The sequence below is a fragment of the Megalobrama amblycephala genome, linkage group LG10 (assembly GCF_018812025.1).
Source record: "Megalobrama amblycephala isolate DHTTF-2021 linkage group LG10, ASM1881202v1, whole genome shotgun sequence".
Classification (NCBI taxonomy): domain Eukaryota; kingdom Metazoa; phylum Chordata; class Actinopteri; order Cypriniformes; family Xenocyprididae; genus Megalobrama; species Megalobrama amblycephala.
The window spans coordinates 33480728-33501187 of NC_063053.1; the positions used below are offsets into that span (position 1 = coordinate 33480728).

A 20460-nucleotide genomic window follows, 5' to 3' on the forward strand; every position below is an offset into this window, starting at 1 on the left:
CTAACTACTTTGTTTCTTAATCTCGTTTTTTGTAGAGTGGCTTTATTCATTCTTTATCTTATACAGAGAGTTGCCCTTGACTAATGTCATCAACATTTTCATAGTCATGGGTTCTTCATTTAAGATCTTTTCCAAATGTATAAATTTAAATTGTTTTAATCTTATTAAGAGTCACTTATAGTAATAGGTTAAAATTAAATAGGTGTTAACTTATTCCAACCATACTACAACCCCTGGTTTCACAGACAAGGCTTAAGCTAGTCCCAGACTAAAATGCATGTTTGAGCTGTTTGAGTAACTTGTCCTGACATATCTTAAAATATGTCAGTGTCATTGTTTTGTCTCAAGATGCACACCAGTAATGTTCTTTTTAGGGTACATTTATAAAAGCTACTTAAATGTCTTAATTGAACTAAGGCCTAATCCTGGCTTAATCTAAGCCCTGTCTGTGAAACTGGGTCCAAATGTGTCAAAACATTTATTTTTAATGCATGGGGTTATATTTGATAATAGTAGCTTTTATTTTTGGACAAGCTGTTCCTAGTCAAAACCATTTTTGATTAAAAAAGAAAGAGAGAAAGATAAATCTGGGACCAAGTAGTTTAAACTGCAGTAGAAGTATTGTTGAAAACCTAATATAATCAACTTGAGTGTAAATTTAGGAATGAACCACATCAATTCTATTACATTCATAAAGATATTATCTACCTTCAAGCAGAACAACGTATATATATATATACAGGTGCTGGTCATATAATTAGAATATCATCAAAAAGTTGATTTATTTCACTAATTCCATTCAAAAAGTGAAACTTGTATATTATATTCATTCATTACACACAGACTGATATATTTCAAATGTTTATTTCTTTTCATTTTGATGATTATAACTGACAACTAAGGAAAATCCCAAATTTAGTATCTCAGAAAATTAGAATATTGGGTAACACTTTATAATAACTGCACACTATGAAGCATTAGTTAAGCATTAGTTAATAGTTAATTAATCACTTATAAAGCATTAATAGACATTAGTAAGTAGTTTATAAATACAGCTATAATTGCTTTATTCTTGATTTATAAGCATATCTATAATGTGTTTAATAATTGTATTTTCATACTTTATTAATTATCAATTTATCATTTCTAAATTAAGTATTACATTATTTACAAACCAGTTATTTAGGAGTTGTCAGTAGTTCATTTAGGAAGTGTAAGTAAATGATTAATAAACTATTTAAACATTCATTTATACATCTTATTATTTAGACACATAGTAATAGTTACTTAGTGTGTTAGTAAATGCTTTATTAACACATATTCCTACTGCAATTCATGATTAATTCAGGTAATTATAAAACATTTAGAAGCAGTCAGTTAACTATTTTTGTGAGCTCATCTAAAGTGAGGACTGTTTATGCTTTGTAAAGCTTTTATAAATGAGATTTAAAGGTTCAGTGATCTTCTGTACTGCTGTTCTCTAATGATTTAAAGTTAGTGCTGAGGTAGTTTTGACACTGGGAATATGTATTAATAAAGCATTTAATAACACGCTAAGTAACTAATACTATATGTCTAAATAATAAGATGCATAAATGTACATTTAAATATTTTATTAATCATTTACTTACACTTCCTAAATGATCTTATGAACCACTGACAACTCCTAAATAACTGGTTTGTGAATAATGTAATACATAATTTAGAAATGATAAATTGATCATTAATAAAGTATGAAAATACAATTATTAAACTCATTATAGATATGCTTATAAATCAAGAACAAAGCATTTATATCTGTATTTATAAACGGCTTACTAATGTCTATTAATGTTTTATAAATGATGAATTGACTATTTACTAATGCTTAACTAATGCTTCATAGCGTGAGTTATTCTAAAGTGTTACCGAATATTGTGAAAAGGTTCAATATTGAAGACACCTGGTGCCACACTCTAATCAGCTAATTAACTCAAAACACCTGAAAAGGCCTTTAAATGGTCTCTCAGTCTAGTTCTGTAGACTACACAATCATGGGGAAGACTGCTGACTTGACAGTTGTCCAAAAGAAGACCACTGATACCTTGGACAAGGTCATTGCAAAAGAGGCTGGCTGTTCACAGAGCTCTGTGTCCAAGTACGTTAATAGAGAGGCGAAGGGAAGGAAAAGATGTGGTAGAAAATGTACAAGTGTGTACACTTGTACATTTTGTGTACAAGCAATAGAAATAACCACACCCTGGAGAGGATTGTCAAACAAAACCCATTCAAAAATGTGGGGGAGATTCACAAAGAGTGGACTGCAGCTGGAGTCAGTGCTTCAAGAACCACTACGCACAGACTTATGCAAGACATGGGTTTCAGCTGTCGCATTCCTTGTGTCAAGCCACTCTTGAACAACAGACAGCGTCAGAAGCGTCTCGACAAAAAAGACTGGACTGCTGCTGAGTGGTCCAAAGTTATGTTCTCTGATGAAAGTAAATTTTGCATTTCCTTTGGAAATCAGGGTCCCAGAGTCTGGAGGAAGAGAGGAGAGGCACACAATCCACGTTGCTTGAGGTCCAGTGTAAAGTTTCCACAGTCAGTGATGGTTTGGGGTGCCATGTCATTTGCTGGTGTTGGTCCACTGTGTTTTCTGAGGTCCAAGGTCAACGCAGCCGTATACCAGGAAGTTTTAGAGCACTTCATGCTTCCTGCTGGTGACCAAATTTATGGAGATGCAGATTTCATTTTACAACAGGACTTGGCACCTGCACACAGTGCCAAAGCTACCAGTACCTGGTTTAAGGACCATGGTATCCCTGTTCTTAATTGGCCAGCAAACTCGCCTGACCTTAAACCCATAGAAAATCTATGGGGTATTGTGAAGACGAAGATGTGATATGCCAGACCCAGCAATGCAGAAGAGCTGAAGGCCACTATCAGAGCAACCTGTGCTCTCATAACACCTGAGCAGTGCCACAGACTGATCGACTCCATGCCACGCCGCATTGCTGCAGTAATTCAGGCAAAAGGAGCCCCAACTAATTATTGAGTGCTGTACTTGCTCATACTTTTCATGTTCATACTTTTCAGTTGGCCAGGATTTCTAAAAATCCTTTCTTTGTATTGGTCTTAAGTAATATTCTAATTTTCTGAGATACTGAATTTGGGATTTTCCTTAGTTGTCAGTTATAATCATCAAAATAAAAAGAAATAAACATTTAAAATATATCAGTCTGTGTGTAATGAATGAATGTAATGTACAAGTTTCACTTTTTGAATGGAATTAGTCAAATAAATCAACTTTTTGATGATATTCTAATTATATGACCAGCACCTGTATGTATGTATGTATATAAATATATATCTTATTAAATTATGCAAAAACTCACACAAATGTAAATGTCATAGATATGTACATATCAATGGTAAATGTTCCACGGTCAGTTTGAACAATGCTGGAAGGTATTAGATGGTACTATGAAAACACAGTGATATACAATTGAAATTGTCGTATACAGTGATATTTACAAAGTACTGTACATGGCCACAGTAGATGTCCAACAAAACATGGTGATTTTGTAATTGCAGAAATAGCAATAGCAAATGAAAATTAAATGTAACATCAAAATACAGTTGATCTGTCACACGTCGGCCTTTTGTGACACTATGCACCAATAGCTGCTCACGTTATGACACTATAATGTGTATTAAAATCCTATTCTAGGCTTTTCAACTAACATTAAACAATTACTAAGCACAAAAACAATTCATGAAACAACACAATGGTATCATACAAAAGTATCAAACCATTGTTTTAATGTTAAATCATTGTAAGATTGTAAATAATATATGGAAGACATAAACCACATCAATACTTTGTAAAACTCACAAATACTATAAAAATACACAATTCAAATTATATTTTTTGTCCCCTATAGACACGCCCCAGTCACGCGGTCAGCTGACAGTGAGATCAGCATAAAGCCTCATCACACGACCTAACGATTCATTGCAGCACAAACACCATCATCCGACCCAGACGAGACTCAAAACAAGACATTGCTGTTTAAAAGAAGCGTTTCCGAAGTCATGATGCTTCTCACGCTTCTTTTCATCTCCACGGGTAATATATATGGTTTTACTAACCTCCACTTTTTTTTTCTGTGTGTTAGTTGTAAGAAATGTGTCATAGCCGCAGTTAATGGCGGAGGAAGTGTTTGGTAAACATGTCATGTAGGTTATGAAAGTCGAGGAAGTGTTATCTTCAAATACACATCCTAACTTATTCTTTATTCTGGCTTTCTTGAACAGAATAATCTTATCTAATAATAGCGATATTAATATTATATACCAGTGTGTTTATTAGCAAGTCTGTCGAGTGTTGACGTGCTATGCTAACTGGCTAAGTGTTAGGCAACAGACTTGAGCCCACGATAAGTGTCTTATGACGTTTTTAAAATATTTTCTTCAAAATGAGTTGACTCAGCCGGTGTCTGTATTTTTATACGCATATATGCGTTTGTTGCGCAGATTTGTTTAAACTATGACTAAAACTAAAGTATATTTTAACAAATTAGTTTGTCTGAAACCGACGTAAGTAGGATGGGATAAATGAGTCTGACTATTTGTTGTAGTCATGAATGTATTGCTTATATTTTAATTTCTTTTCTTGTACTTAATGCCAATCTTTTCCGCCTTACGACGCATCACTAACGGTCATCACGTGCTTGATCGATTTAAATGATTTCATCAACTTTATCTCGTTCTCTTGATCTCTGACAGTAGTCATGTGTCTGGATGTTGACACGGTAAATGAAACCTGTTTATCAGCGTTGCCCTGATGCTGATGTACTCAGACTGTCTTTTAACCCTAAGTTTCCTTGATTCTGAGATCTGACCAATCATATGCGGCGTTGTTTGTATCCAAGCAAGTTTTGTTTCTTATGGCTTCAAAATAACTTCTGTTCTCACTTCCAGGGGATCAGATCCGTGCTACATGCACATCCTCTTCTGTGTTCCTCTATAGGGTTTTTGTTACAGGGTCAATTTAACTTAATCATTTGCAGAGAGATCTGCTCATGGAAGGTCTGAAAGCACATTCTTTCATGCTATGTCTTTCATATGTGTGGTCAGATAGAGCTTATAGCTTGTGAAAAATGGTTTATTAATAAACCCACATATGCCTCTCAACCACAGAATCTTTCACTTCTCATTGATATGCAGTTTTCTCAGTAATTGCACAAGAGGAAGCTGGAAACTATTGGCCAAATAGACTCTGAGCGTGACTATTTATACAATTTTAGTGCTGTGATTGAAAAGGCATTTTGAGTATGTGACTGTTTGCTCTTGACTTATCACTGGGATCACTTCTGAATTTCATGTAGTTGATCAAATTAAGACTTTCTTAATCCATTTTCTTAATGAAGATTTTCTTGATCCCTGTCCATTTTGTATTTGTCAGTTTTAGCTTTTTGCTGTTCAGTCCAGTGACATTTAAAAAATGATTCCATCTAGTGTCTTATAATATGAGCATATGCATACACATATAAATTGCATACGCAGTTATGAGAGAATTAGAAAAATGTTGTTTAGAGAGGTTTCATGTCATTACTTGACATGCTGTCAACTACCCATTCCCAGTTGATAGTTTTCTGTCTAGCAATGATCTTTTATTGAATCCTCTTTTTCCTTATTGTGTTGGTAAAATGTAAGTACTTTATGGTGTGTAACACTTTCATAACTTGAATAATACCATGGTCATTCAAAGTGAATGACCTAGTTTACAGCTAGTTCTTGGGCCATAGGTTTATTGCATAGTGCTCTGCCATAATCTGTACTGTCTGCACTTTCTCACCTCTTTTTTTTATGCTTTTGTTTTTAGGCAGTTTCTGATTTGTTTTTGACAACTGATATGGATTGCAGTGGCAGAGCAGAAGTGAAACCCTGGTGGTTTAACAATGTTTTTCATAGGGATGTGCATGAGTGCAACAATCGATCATAAAAAAAATAAAAAAAATAAAAAAGTTACAGTGATTTCGATTAGGAACAGCTTAACAAATACATTTCCTGTGAAATGGGTGATTCAAATAAAAACCACAGAACAGACTTTATCAACAGAAGGTAATCAAATGTAAAACAGCACTGCATAGTCTTCACTGTATACATTTTCAATCTAGATTAGTCCTGCTAAATCTACTAAAGAGCAGGGAGGGTTTTTTTTTTTTCTTTGTGTTTTGTTTAACGTTAATTGGCTGCTGTTGCTTTAAGGCTGAATGCAATGCAAAATGAAAATTGTCATTTACTCGCCCTTAAGCAGTTCCAAACCTTTATAAATTTCTTTGTTCTGCTAAATACTAAGGAAGATATTTGGAAGAATGTCAGTAACAGGTCTCACCCCCCTTTGACTACCATAGTACTTAGTTTTCCTACTATGATAGTCAATGGGAGGTGAGATCTGCAAAGATGTTGCAAATTTATTGTCTTTTTCAGATACCTTGTAGAACTGACAGACCAGTGAATGTAGTAAAGCAATTTTGGCTGTGCATAGAAAAATTCACGTGAGTTTTGTGTCATCTGATCGGCTCTTCTGACTGGCCTTTATAAAGACTACTGATTAAACTATATATAAAGCTATTATCGACCGTTGCCCGATCAATCGGATCACCCTTAGAATCACTTTGATCATGAAAAGTTAACTGTAAAATGTGCAGCGCCAATCTGTCATAGCCTACGTAACATTATAATGAGAACTCTATTGTAATAGAATGTGGTAAATTCTTTGTGCTTTAGTTGCCTGTGTTACAGAAAGAGCGCATCCACAACAGGAGTTACACATTCAGACGAGCACAGTCAAGTTAGCGTGCGCATTCACGTCCTTTTGTGCAGATACAAGTTGTAATGTTACGTCTTTTTCGAGAAAAAAAAAATTGATACAATATTGATAATCCAGCAGTGTTATTTTTCTAGTCATATTTTGATGTACATATTTCATGTCACTTTTATTTATCAATGTTAATTTTCACAATAGTGTTTTAATTAATTTTGGGAAAGGACCACAAGCCGGGATTCAAACTCGGGTCGTCTGAAGTGCAACCCACAAGGCCATTAGCTTTGATGAAGTAAGAAAAATTGACAAAAATACCCATCCCCAGTTTTTAATTGGTTATTGGATACTTGGTGTTTGTTGCTTTTGGTTTTAAGAGATTTGGCCATTAGGGATGATTTCACGTTTACTCATGGGCATGGCACAGTTTATGAATCATGTGATGTTGACTCATTGATGGAATCATGAGTATTACGGTCATAATTCATTACAGTAAAATACATTGTCAGTCATTTGGTAAAAATGCACTTGCTCTTTCACATCTGGGAAATGTGTCAACTTGTCTTGTTCAGTCAGCTATAAAGGCTGATGCTGAGCTGGTGGAAACGGAGACTGGATCATGAGCCTCACGCTTCTAGTTTTTGTCAGTGCATGTGTCATATGTCAGATGAGATTGCCTACAAAATTTCAGACTGGAGTCTGCATTTTTTTTTTTTTTTTTTTTTTTTTTTTTTAAATGGTGATTCAGCAGTAGGAGGAAGAATCCTTCAGATGTGTACATCTGTCCAAAACTGCTTTCCTGACTACAGTTTCCTATGATCATCTCTAGGTGGAAACTCTATAAATCTGCTGGCACTGGCTTCACTTGAGCCTGTTTATTCCTGATTTGACTCTTCATTTCATGGGAAGTTTTAAAGGAACCGTAATTAAGCGTTGTACTTGGTGGAATCAGTATTAACTGGCTTCTGGGGACTTTCCAGGCACAAACTGTCTTTTTTTTTTTTTTTTTTTAAACCCTCCCTTCCTCCTTCCCCTCTCTTTAAATCCAGTTTCATTTCTTTAAAGCAAAGTAGCTTTGCTCTGTCTGCTCAGAAATTGATTGTGAAAGTCTAAGGTTTGTGTTTTGGCAGCTAAGATTTGCTTCTAAAATGTTACTTGATTAGAATTCAGTGGAGAACAAATCACAGAAAAGACACTTGAATAACCTGTTATTAGTCACTAGGATGTAATTCCACTCGTATACAAAACGTTAAAGCAGAAAATTGATGAATAGATGATGCTTCCTTATTCAATGTTGATGACAATCCAATTAGAATACAAAACATGTTCTAAACACACATTATTTTTTATTTATTTATTTTATATTTAACAAATTGTGTGACGTGTCATAACTCATGGCAGGCTGATCAAATAAGAAATCAGGAAGATGGTACAAAATGATGTGCTATTTAATTTTTCATGAGCCATCACACGTCTGTGACCATTGCAGCTGTTCTGAATCTGTTGTTTTCTTGTTAGCTGTGGCGAGTCCCCTGTTGGGTACGGAGCAGTGTGCCCGCGGTCCCCCCTACTGGTGCCAGAATGTCAAGACTGCTTCTCTTTGTGGTGCCGTCCAACACTGCCAACAGAATGTGTGGAGCAAGCCTCAGATGGTGTGTTGATGGATTCTCAGAAGCGCTTTAGTATGCCAGTGTGTAATTTATGAACACCAAGTGTATCAAACATTCATTCTTGCAGAAATCTGTGCCATGTGATCTGTGCAAAGAGGTGTTGATGGTGGTGGAACAGCTTTTGAAGGACAATGCCACAGAGGTATGCATTGATAACATTGATAACAGTGGAGTCTTGAGTACTTTTAATGGAGGTCAAAGTTTAAATTCTTGTTTTAATCTAGAGCGAACTCCTTGGATACATGGAGAAGGCCTGTCAGCTGATCCCTGATGAGGGCCTGGCTAGCCAGTGCAAGGAGATTGTGGACGACTACTTCCCCATTCTCATGGGAATCATCCAAGGAGAGCTGGTGAGCTGAATACTTTCATTCCCTTTTAACTAATTGAGTAACAATTTCCCTTTTAGTTGAAAACTTGTGATTGGTACATGGTGGGTGTTCAGTATCTGTATTTTCATTACCTCTTTTCCAACACAGGCTGCTGCTTTTTGAGCAGAAAGACAATGATTCATGCTGTTGCAAACCTAATGAACAATTTTAGACTTTGTGGATGTTTGATACAAAACTCTTTATTTAAACAGTTATTTGGTTAAAATAAAGCCCAAAGTATACTGTGGTTTTTACGTATATGCAAGGGTCTGCGTAACGGTGCGCATGATGCAAATTTCGTCACCAGTATATGCGCTGCCTGACATTTATTTATATTTTTGTACCGTGCATATTTTGTACACGGGTCACGCATGCACATTGAATTTGTTTTGCACTAATCAGTTGTTCAAGGTGGCAACACTGGTCTGGGCTGATGTTTCACAGTAGAAAACAAAACTAAAGAGACGGAACAACAAAATACTGGAGACTGCAAAACTAGCATCACTGGTAGTTCCTTTTGTGCTGGGTTAGACCCTACTCTGAAGTAAGAGCTAAATTAGTTCCCCCAAAAGGAGTTTCTAGAACTAAAATCGTTCCTGCAGTGCGAACACGCCAACAAGCGGGTACTTCTGCCAAAAGTTCTAGGAACTATGAAAAGGTTCCTCCTGTGCGAAAGCCCCTATAGTTTCATGTGACCAAACGTTAACCAGCTTTTTACCACGTTTCTGTAAAGGAAAAAAGTGTTGATGGCAGGCATGCAATTTTCAAATTGGTCTGAACAGATGCATTAACAGCCGTTTATTCAAATTAAAAGGTTTTAAACTGAATATTTGTCTTGGTGTGAACAGGGGTCTCATTTATAAAACTGCGCGTAGGATCCCTACTAAAATTATACGTAAGCGCAAAAGCTAGATTCTGCGTACGCACAAAAAAAAATCAGATTTATAAAACCATGAGTACTCCAGAACCTGCGCACAAATCCCTTTATAAATCCCAGTCAGCGGAAGATTGTGCGTACGTGCATCTCCGCCCTGTCTCCTCCCCGACATCACCATATATGGAGCTTACGATGCCTAGTTTTACTATGCATAACCTCATCTGCATATCATTTCCATACATATTCCCATCCACGTGACACCACGGTTAACACCGTCAAAGGTACAAGACATTGGAAAATATTAGATATGGACTATAAATGCAATTTGTGCCACGCATTATATTGATAAAGATCATCCAATATCCTCTTTGTTTTAGAATAAATATATCAAAATATCCATTAAAAACAAAATTGTATAAAATACTTCAGATAAAGGTTTTAGAATAGTTGATTCATTCATTTCCACTGGCCATATAGTATTTTAATATATTTTTGCAAATTTATGCAGTTTTGCTAAGGTGAACATATCTTTTAGGAAGTTTATAGGCTATTTTTAGTGGAAACAGATCGACCTACTTATTTATTGCAGTGTAAATACAATTGTCTGACTCGGCGCATCACTGACAAAGTATTTTAAAAAGAAAACATGCAAATCTCTATTGTTTGAAGATCATTCACACGAACACCTCCTGCAGCTGTGGTGTACAGTAAGATATTATTGGACCTATTCAAACTGGACAACGGACCGTTCGACCACCGAATCCAGCAGTGTCTTCCATAATATCGAAGTTAAGAGTGTGCATCACTGATCGTCATTCTCGAAAAAATATTTTGTCATAACATCTGCAGTTTAGTTTAAAGAGGAATTATTGTGCTCCCAGCGCTCCTCGCTGTCATTAAAACAGCGTGTCACTGGAAAAGTGATCGAAAGTAGCACATCTACTATCTCAATTCATATCACTTTTGTCTCCAGAATGTGCGTACGCACGGCTCAAAGTTTGCTTAAAGGTGCGCACATTCTCCCGTCAAGTTTTTTATAGATCACAACCTTTGCGTGGGAACTGGCGTACGCACGTTTCCAGCCCTGTTTTATGTGTCTTTACCAATGAGCTCTTAGCTTAGCACTATGCTAACCTAACATCAAGCTGTTGGCTGTTCGTTTACACAACTGTGTTTTGTTGGCCTGAAAACACATTTTTGAAAAATGGGTTTCAGAGTTGTAAGTTTTTGAAAATGATACCGTTTATTGCCTCAATGTAAACTATTTTATTGTATTTATTTATTTATTTATTTTTTGGTACATCGTTGTCATGCAAACGTACCCTTAGTGGTGATTAAATAACATGCATCATTTCTGCAATGTATTTTTTTTTTTAATTTTTTTTTTTTTTTTTTCCCTAAAATTTACTAAAAACAAGTCATTCGAAAAAAAAAATGAATACAACAAAGCAGCCTTTGTGTAATGGTCTCTTTCCTTCCCATTGAGCCTCATCTTTCATTCAAAGCATCAGTCACAATCCTCTTTAAAGAACTGAAGGGGGTCAGTGTATTCAGCTGCAGATCCTATTTGTGTTGATCATGTTCTACAATGCATCTGTGTTCGCTTCATCTTACAGGATGACCCCGGTGTGGTGTGCGGTGCCATGGGCCTGTGTGTGTCCCAGCAGGCAGCTCTGGCTAAAGCACAGCTCATGTCCAATGAGATCCCTCAAGTTGACCTGAACCAGCGTGTCAACCCCTTCCTGCTCAACATCCCTCAGCTGCTCTACCCCCAAGAGAAAGTCAAGGAGACCCCCAAACAGGTGAAGCTGTCACACACCTGTATGATTAATGGGGATTCTAAGTGTTGAGCTTGAAGAATGTTATGCAGTGTTGTCAGCTGCTGATTAAAACATGATTGAATTCATCTCATCCTGTATGTTCCCTAACTGATTGGTGTTCTCTTCTGTGTGCAGATGGATAAAGATGTGTGCCAGGACTGCGTTACGTTCCTCACTGACACTCAGGACGAGGCCAAATCCAACGCCTCGTTTATCAGCGCTCTGCTCACGCAAGTGGAGACCCAGTGTGATCTTTTGGGACCTGGCATGTCTGATGTGGTGAGAACATGAGAATTGGGTTTACCTGGTTTGTGTGCTCAATGTAAAGAGAACTTAATTTGGTGTGCATTGCTTGTCTGGTACATATCTTTTATTTTTATTTTTTTATTTATTTTTTTTCTTTAACAGTGCAAGCAGTACATCAGCCAATACGGCCCATTGGTCTTTCAACAGCTCATGTCTATGGTAGGTAATTTTGCATAATTAAAATGTCTTCTCATTTGTGTAGGCATTTCAATGGTTTCATTCCATCCTCCATTATCAAAATAGTGCTCAAGGTTCTCTCTTGTGGCACACTGCAGTGAGTTTTAAAGGGGTCATATGAGGAATCATTTAATGTTATTATCATAGTCTACATAATTTCCAGAACTCTACTTTCTCCCCATTGAAAGAGCATTTATTAGAAGTTGCATAAGTTTCAGAATGAAACACTTTTGCAGCTCTCTTGCAGGTGCCCACATAAACATTTCAGGGTAACGCTTTACAATAGGCTTCCATTTGTTAACATTTAGCTAACTATATTACAGTAATGAACAATAATACATCTAAAGCTTTGATTAATCATAGTTAATGTTAGTTTCATCATTTACTAATACATTTAAATCAGTAGTTGTATCTGTTAATATTTAATGGACCTGAGATAACTGAACAATTTAACAGTTATTAACTAAAGGTAACAATGATTAATACTGTAACAAACATATTGCTCATTGTTATTTAATGTTAGTAAATGCATTAACTAATGGAAACTTATTGTAAAGTGTTACCCATTTCAGCAATGTACATTTGACCAGTGGATCAAATGAGCAGCTGAAGTTTTTTGTTTTTTAACAGGATCAGGATGATGGGGCTAAAAACTGTTGGGATTGAGTCTACAATCCTGTTTCTCAAAGAGGCACAAGCAGCAAAAAGTGTCCTGTTTAAAGGGTCAAAGACAGGGTGGGAAAATTGTTGAAAAATGCGACATAAATTACTGACGTTTATAAGTGGACCTCAGGGGAAAAATGCTATTAAAATATGACCCCTTTAATATGTAGAGCTTGTTGGAAACTTGGTCAATCAAGTGAGCAAAGCTGCTTGTGTTCCCTTTCCTGTTAAGACACTGCCTGTCTGTCAGCTTTATTTGCATCTCTAATCACTTGTCTATTTTTTTCCCCCCATTCTTTATTCCCACCTTCATTATTTATTTATTTATTTATTTATTTATTTATTTATTTTCTTCTTTCTCTTGCGGTTTTGTTTGCTTTGGTCTTCAGGAGCAGGTATGTTTCTCTTGAGCTGCTAGTCTCATCCTAGTTTGTCTTTTAATCTGTCATGTGGCTAATCACCCGTGCTGTTTTCTAATCCAAGCGACCATTGCTAATCTGTGCTGTTGTGTAGAGTTGCCACTCGCATGCTCTTAAAATAGCCCTAACCTTGAGGGTTTCATGTATGTTTGTAGATGTAGTACCAGACTAATCATCCATTATCATAACACTCATCACTCATACACTACCTGTGAGTAGGGTTGGGAACTATGTGCTGGTCCTTATTCAGTAACTTATATTTAACAACGACAAAAGATCAATTTCTGTGCCATTTTGGTTCTGTTTGCAATCTGCATTCTTCCCCAGAAGGATGGGAGTGACATTAAAGCCGCCTGTTTCCCGAATACCATTCAGTGGCAATTAAAAATAAGACTACACATTTCCGCTAACACCGTAAACTGGCCGGTTAATTATCCTCCATCAGTATCAATCAAAATTATTTTCCTACTGTATTGGAGAGAATAGTACCATGTTGATCTGCCAGTTGTGGGTCTTTCATGCAGAGAACTCTTCTCCATATTTTTGCATAATGATGCATTTTAAACGGATATTTCCAGATTATATAAAACATATTTCCAAACAGATAAATTCACATTGTTGTTGCAGATGAAATATTATAGTTGAACATTTTATTCGTTTTTGTAGTTCTGAACATAATCCTCCAAAGCACAATGGGTTGTGGGCAATATTAGAGTGTGCATGGATCCACACTTCCACAAAATAAACCAGAAATAGTAGACCATCAGGGGACTTTTGGCATACTCTTCAACATACTATGTTTTGGGACACACATATTCTAATCTCACATATTATTTAGGATGGATAGTATGCACGTTGGGACTGGGGGGGTCAATTTATGGGTTTGAATCTGTCTTGAATCGACTCCTTAAGTGATTGAATTATTCTGAGAGGATCTTGACTTGGGGCCTGTCCCAGTACCGACGCTTACAATATTTGCACTCCTTTATTTGCATGATGTATTTGGCCAGCGTTTAAGTGGGTACAAACTTTTGCTTTACCTGATGTGTTTATTTTTTTTGATACTGTAAATGCTTGTCAATGGGTAACAGGCGCCACTGCTTATTAATTGTGGTGCTTTTTAATTGAATAAATTGCAAACATTTTAAATGCATGCTTATCTCTGCGCCAATAAAATGTGCAACACTTTAGTTTTACTTACAAATTACTAGGGCTGGGAGCCTGGGACAATACATAGTTTCTCGATTTTCGATTTTAAATATTTCTGGATCGATTTTGAGCTTAGTTTTAACATTCTTGTTTCAACATGATTTTGGTAAAGTGTTGAATTGAATGAATAAGTGAACCACCAGCAGCTTTTGCCATCCATCAGATCATACTTGCACATAATCCTGTGTTTGTATGCATGGCAGTCATTAGACTGGCAGGGTGATGTGGGATAAATTGGGCATGATGTGGAGCAGTATCATGGATAATCAGTTATTCAGAGGTGTTGCAATGGATGCTGCATGATGTCATCCTGGAAGCTGTTATAAGCATATCAGTCAGTGCATGTCTGAGATTCTGCTTATGTTGACACGTCATGGTGACATGTTACTCAATGAATGTGTCTGTGCCTCCTACAATGCCTCTAGCAACCCAAGGACATCTGCGGTCGTGCTGGCTTCTGTCCCCTTCAGAAGAAGTCTGTGCCCATGGAGATGCTGATGCCTGCCAAATCCATCCCTGCTGTCAAGATGTTTCCTGCAACCAAACTTGAAACACCTGCCCTAGCCAAGCCTGCTAAGGTACAAATCCTATAGCTTCTGTATTCTTAACAGTGAAGTAGGGAACAGTTTAAAAGATTCCCCAAATGCAAGATGTTTTCTAGATGCACATGCATTTGTTTTGACAGAAGCTGGTGCGAGTTCGTGACTCCCCTCAGTGTGCCATCTGTGAGTTTGTGATGAAGGAACTTGAGGGCATGATTGAGGATCACACATCTGAGGTATGAAGCCAATGTTGACATTATTTTACGTGTTAAAAAAAATCGAGGCTGCAACAAATAAGAGTGCACCAATAGAGTACATGGAAATAAATTTGGTAAGCGAGACACCAATGAGATGTCGAGGGTTGATTAACCCTTTTAGCTCTAATGGCATTTTTAGAGTGACCTACACAAAAGCAAAGGCTCATAATTCCAAAACCATAGCAAGGAGAGTCAAAAGGTTATCGTTTGATAGAAAACTTAAGTTTTTAGAAGAGAAATTGATTTACATTTGGACCTTTTCATGCTGAGAAACTGTTGAGAATAAGACCTAATTATATATTTTAAATATAATTTATGTACATATCTATCTTATTTGACATGCAATAACTCAAGAAGAAAATAAGGTAGGAGGACTATTATTTATTTATTTTATTTATTTTATTTTTCCCTTGAAGTTTCCCTACATGTGAGCTGCATTTGAATCAAATTTTGTGGTGATGGCATAAAGTAATCCAAAAGTTACAGCATTTGGAACCAAGGTTCAGTTTATTTGTCCCCTTAGGGGAAAGTAAGGTTGCAGTGAACTCACACAGGTAGCCCCTTGATACTCCTCTAAAGGGTATTTAAAAAAAAAAAAAAATAATAATAATAATAATAATTTATAAGGGAAAAACTTCACATGAAAGTACGCTTCAGGTTTAAAAGGTTAAGCCAACGAGACAACCTTATCAGCAGGTGGGACTGATGAAATACGGTCTTCATTAACTGAAGAGAAAGCAGATTTATGAAAGTGTAATGGATGCTGGTTTTGCAGCCAGGCAACTGGCCAACAATCCCCTGCAAAAAAAAAAAAGCGCACAAAAAAAAAAAAAAAACCCCAATTTACTTGTGCTGCGTTTTTTAGTCTCAGACTGTGATGGTGATTCTTTGTTTTAAGTTAATGTAATCATATTTTTCTCGCCATAACTTGAACTCAAACACAAATCTGGCATCAGTGGAAAAATTGCTTCATAATATGAAATACTTGGATTAAATACTCAAAACAAGACAACTAATATTTCAATATTTATAGTTCTGTAAATTATGCTTGGATGAGCCACATTTCAGACTTAAAGGGATAGACCTCATGTAATTCCAAACACATAAGACTTTCGTTAATCTTCAAAACAATTTTCAAAACAACAGGATTAGTTTCAAGTTGACAACCAAATCAACCCAATCAGGCATTGGCTCCATGATGCTGGTCATCAACTTCCTATGAACTCTGGTATTGATCCTGAGCTCATGGTTAACTATGGAGTGTGTGCACATTGAAAGTGTGTAGCAGGGACTTATTGCAGCAGATGTTCACTTTGCTGACAGCTGACTGGTCCAATTTCAGTTTGACCTCTTACCCAGAACAAAACCTGCCTCCCAACAGATTAGCTGTGGAGCACAAATTACTATGGCGATGAACACGAATTGAATAAGAATTCATGGTACCTAAAAGCAAGGGTTGGTGTAAACCTAAAACAAATCTGGTTAGCCTGCTAAACCAGCTTCATGGTGCAGGCCCCTGAATTTGTCCCTCATTGAAAGTCCAGTGACCCAAAACTACGAAGCCTCATTGGTTTTTGTGCATCAAGCACGATTGTGCTTATATTAACATTATTTGATGTGCTGTATGTGTCGACCAGTGCTTATGTGAATAAAAACCTAAACTAAATCAGTACATATAAAGTGATTTGTCTTTTCAGGAGAGTTTGATTTAAATTACTCAATTCATATTACATATGTATTATGAATTTGTTTTTGCAGCTGAAAAAGTTTGGAATGGACTTTCAATGTTGGGACAAATCTCTTGTTTCATTTAAAAAATATCCTCATTTGTGTTTCAAAGATGAGTCTAATGGGTTTGGAACGACATGAGGGTGAAATAAATTGACAATTTATTTTTAGGTGAACTATCACATTGCTATAAATCTGTAAGTAAACAAGATTCTCCTGTTGAAGTTGTTGCCATTTGTTGTGACTTTTAGGAAGAGATTGTGCAGGCTGTGGAGAAAGTCTGTAATATTTTGCCCTCCTCGCTCACGGCTCAGTGCAAGGACCTTATTGACACCTACGGGCAGGCCATCATTGAACTGCTCGTGCAGGAGGCCGATCCCAAAACGGTCTGCTCTTTCCTCGGGCTCTGCAATGGGGTCAGCCATGTCCGTAAGTGCTGATGATAATGTTTGTTTTCAGCATAATCCATTTTTATTTATTTTTTTTTTCTCTATGTTGGACGCAAGATATTTACATTGCCTTGTTGTTATTTTTCCTGTCTTGTAAAGCTGTAATGGACAAGGAGCAATTTGAGGCAGGCGGTTTCTGTGACGTGTGTAAGATGGCAGTGCGTTATGTGGATGGGATCCTGGAGCAGAACGCCACTCAGGCAGAGATCGAGGATGCCGTGAGGAAGGTCTGCAACTTCCTGCCTGATTCAGTCAGAGATGAGGTGGGTCAAACCTTTCATGTCACACTTACAGTAAATGGATATCGTTTCTTACATCCATACTTAACACTTGCAGTGCTTCCAACAAATGATTCAAATTCAGTTTAAATTTCTCAGCAAACTTTCTACTGAGCTGCTGTCCAACATGTAAGACCCTGTGAAATAGGTTTTATTTTTCCCAATATTTTTTTTTTTTTTTTTTAATAGAAATTGTTTTAATTTTTCTGGATTTATGATTTAATATTAAATCTGTGGTAATCAAATGAAGGCATAATACATTAACAATTTATTTAATCACAATGTAATAAAATTAAAAAAATAATTGTTTTAATAATAATTATTACTATTATTATTATTACATGAAGTACATTCTGGAGGATGCAGACCCTGTATTGGGACACAGCTTGTGTGTATCTGACGATAGTTTTATGAAACAAATGATGTATTGCTGGTGAAGTGAGTCAGAGCAGCTCTAGAGATGAAGTTCATGTTGAATGTCTACATATAGTGAGACGGCAGATGCTGAAATAAGAGCGTCACATGCGTTTTCTTCTTTTTTTTTTGTGACATTCAGACGCTAGTCCATATCGTGATTTGATAATGTACAGCCCCAATTTTCATTTATTATATAGTTCCGTGTGAATTATACAATAAATTTCCATTCCATATGATGTGATTCAGTATGTGCTTTCCACTTTGCATAAATCATAGGGCTCTAAACATGCAGTATACCATTAATTTGTGACATCCGATTTGCCAAAGCTGGTTCTGATTTGAACTGCGTTGAGAATCAGCCTGTAGTATAGATCAGTGTTTGTCTGTAACACCGACTACCTTGGCAAGCCTAATACACAGTGTTTGGTCGTACACTGATTACATTGCTTGCCCACTGCAGCAATTTTTGCTTTTTTTTTTTTTTTTTTTAAATGGAAAATAAAATCCATTTAGTTCAGTTGGACAACGGACACTACAAATATAAACAGCAGCTTGTGCTGAGTGAAGCAGACGCTTTCAGAGTCTCAGCAGGAGTCAGATTTCACTTATGGTACAAGAGTAAGGAGAGATGACTGAGAAGACAATGGCAGAGGATTTGGAGCACAACAGCTCCTGAGCGTCATTATAGGCCTATATACAGAGTATGCGTGATTTGCAAAATCAAAAGTGAAAGTTAAAAGTGAGCGCTCATTCAAATGCGATTCACCTCCTCCCATGTTATCGGTAAATACCAGTGTTGATGCAAGTTTATATACAAGTGTGAACATTTCCTCACCGTGACATACTGTGTATGTGACTGACCATGTGCTGTCCTCCTCCCTGCAGTGCAACCAGCTCGTTGAGCAGTATGAGCCTATGCTGGTGCAGCTGATGCTCCAGGCGCTCGACCCTGACTTTGTGTGCATGGTAAGATTTACACAGCACTCTCAAGCTCAAATTGTGCGATCAGATGGTGAGCCTAGACTGAGCCTTTTTTTTTTTTTTTTTTTTTTTTTTTCTCCCTTCTGGATACAGAAGCTGGGAGCATGTCCTGAAGCAGTGCAGAGGCTGCTGGGATTGGAGCAGTGCAGCTGGGGGCCAGCATTCTGGTGTAAGAATGTGGAGACTGCTTCTCGCTGTAATGTGAGTGTTGCCTTTCTGCATTACAGAAGATCCCAATTTATGTTTTGAGCATATAATGATGTCTTGCGCAACAATAGGCTGTGATGTAAATGAAGCTTTGGTGTTTGTGTGTCGTAGGCCTTGGACCACTGCAGGCGTCACGTATGGAGCTAAAGGATGAGAAGAGTGTTCCAGAACAATCTTAGGAAACTAAAGGAGAATTGCTGTAGCGCTGCTTTTCTTTTCTGAAATCAATACTTGGGGTTTTCTTTTAAAAAGTGGCATTTGTAATTGATCTGTCACCGCTAATTTAACAGCCTTGTTTCAGGGGAAAGAAAGCTTTTACTGAAAGGACATGCACACTTTTGAGGGGGCAGGGGTTTGGAGGGAGGTAAGACTGACAGGTGTAGCTATTTGAGAAATACTTGCACTGAAACTGGAACTTTTTTTTTTTTTTTTTTTTTTTTTTTTTTTGTGTGTGTGCGCGCTATTGTGGGGATTTTTATTTTTAAAAGTGATTTCTTTTAGTTGTACAATGCTTCTTTAAATATGCACATGCATCTGAGCGTTTCAATAAGTATATATGGAAATAGATTGTGCCTTTTAATGGAAGTGGGAGTCTGGCACCCCTGAGAATGAAGATGAAATGATTTAGGATGCTCTAATATCCCTGCCTCCCTCTTTAACTGCAAATACACATGCAAGGCCAGTGATTTAAACTTTTATTTTTTAATGGGTGATATTTTGGTCCTAATGGATCTTGATTCTCTAACTTTGTCACTTTGTCGGTTATTAATGAGCTAATGGGGAAAGTTATGTTGACATTCTTCATTTGATCCACTAATTGTTGCCCCTCACTGAATGATCAGTCACTGCTCCCTAAATGTTGATAAATGTCCAATTTTATCCTCGTGCTTCACACTGTTATGACTGAGCCTTTGTTTTGTTTTTTTAAAAATTAAAATTAAATTCCAAACCCATTCTCTGTGGTTTCTTTGTTTGAAAGTTAAATGCCATTCAGTTCCTCTGTAGAATTTTCATATGTGTAAACTTTAACGCATTAAATAACTTATTCCAGTTGATCTGTCTTTCTGGCAATGGAAAAGTCATGTTTACAATCATTTAGTCTGCTTAAACCCCACCCCTTTAAGGTGTGGTCATATTTACCATTGCTCTATCGAATTTTGTCAGCAAAAATTTCACTGGATCACGCAAATTCGCTTCATTGACCAACAGAAAGCTACTCATCTTAAAAGTGACAGAGCAGTGCTTCATGAATTATGAAATTTTTTTTTTTTTTTTTTTGGTTGG

The 20460-nt window shown here is 36.7% G+C and overlaps 1 protein-coding gene across 3 annotated transcripts; it reads left to right on the forward strand.

The window, feature by feature from the left end:
- The first annotated feature begins 3949 nt into the window (after positions 1-3949).
- On the forward strand, positions 3950-20129 carry LOC125277449 (prosaposin). 3 transcript variants are annotated; one of them, XM_048205833.1, is made up of 15 exons: positions 3950-4108; positions 8327-8460; positions 8546-8620; positions 8703-8828; positions 11340-11525; positions 11679-11822; positions 11952-12008; positions 13079-13084; positions 14743-14895; positions 15003-15095; positions 17096-17273; positions 17393-17556; positions 18874-18954; positions 19063-19170; positions 19288-20129. In XM_048205833.1, exons 1-15 carry the CDS (start codon positions 4075-4077, stop codon positions 19321-19323), a joined length of 1575 nt encoding a protein of 524 aa, XP_048061790.1. In that variant the 5' UTR covers positions 3950-4074; the 3' UTR covers positions 19324-20129. The 3 variants fall into 3 exon arrangements, with proteins under 3 accessions (XP_048061790.1, XP_048061791.1, XP_048061792.1); XM_048205834.1 differs by having other exon boundaries at positions 15006-15095; XM_048205835.1 differs by lacking the exon at positions 13079-13084.
- Positions 20130-20460: the final 331 nt, after the last annotated feature.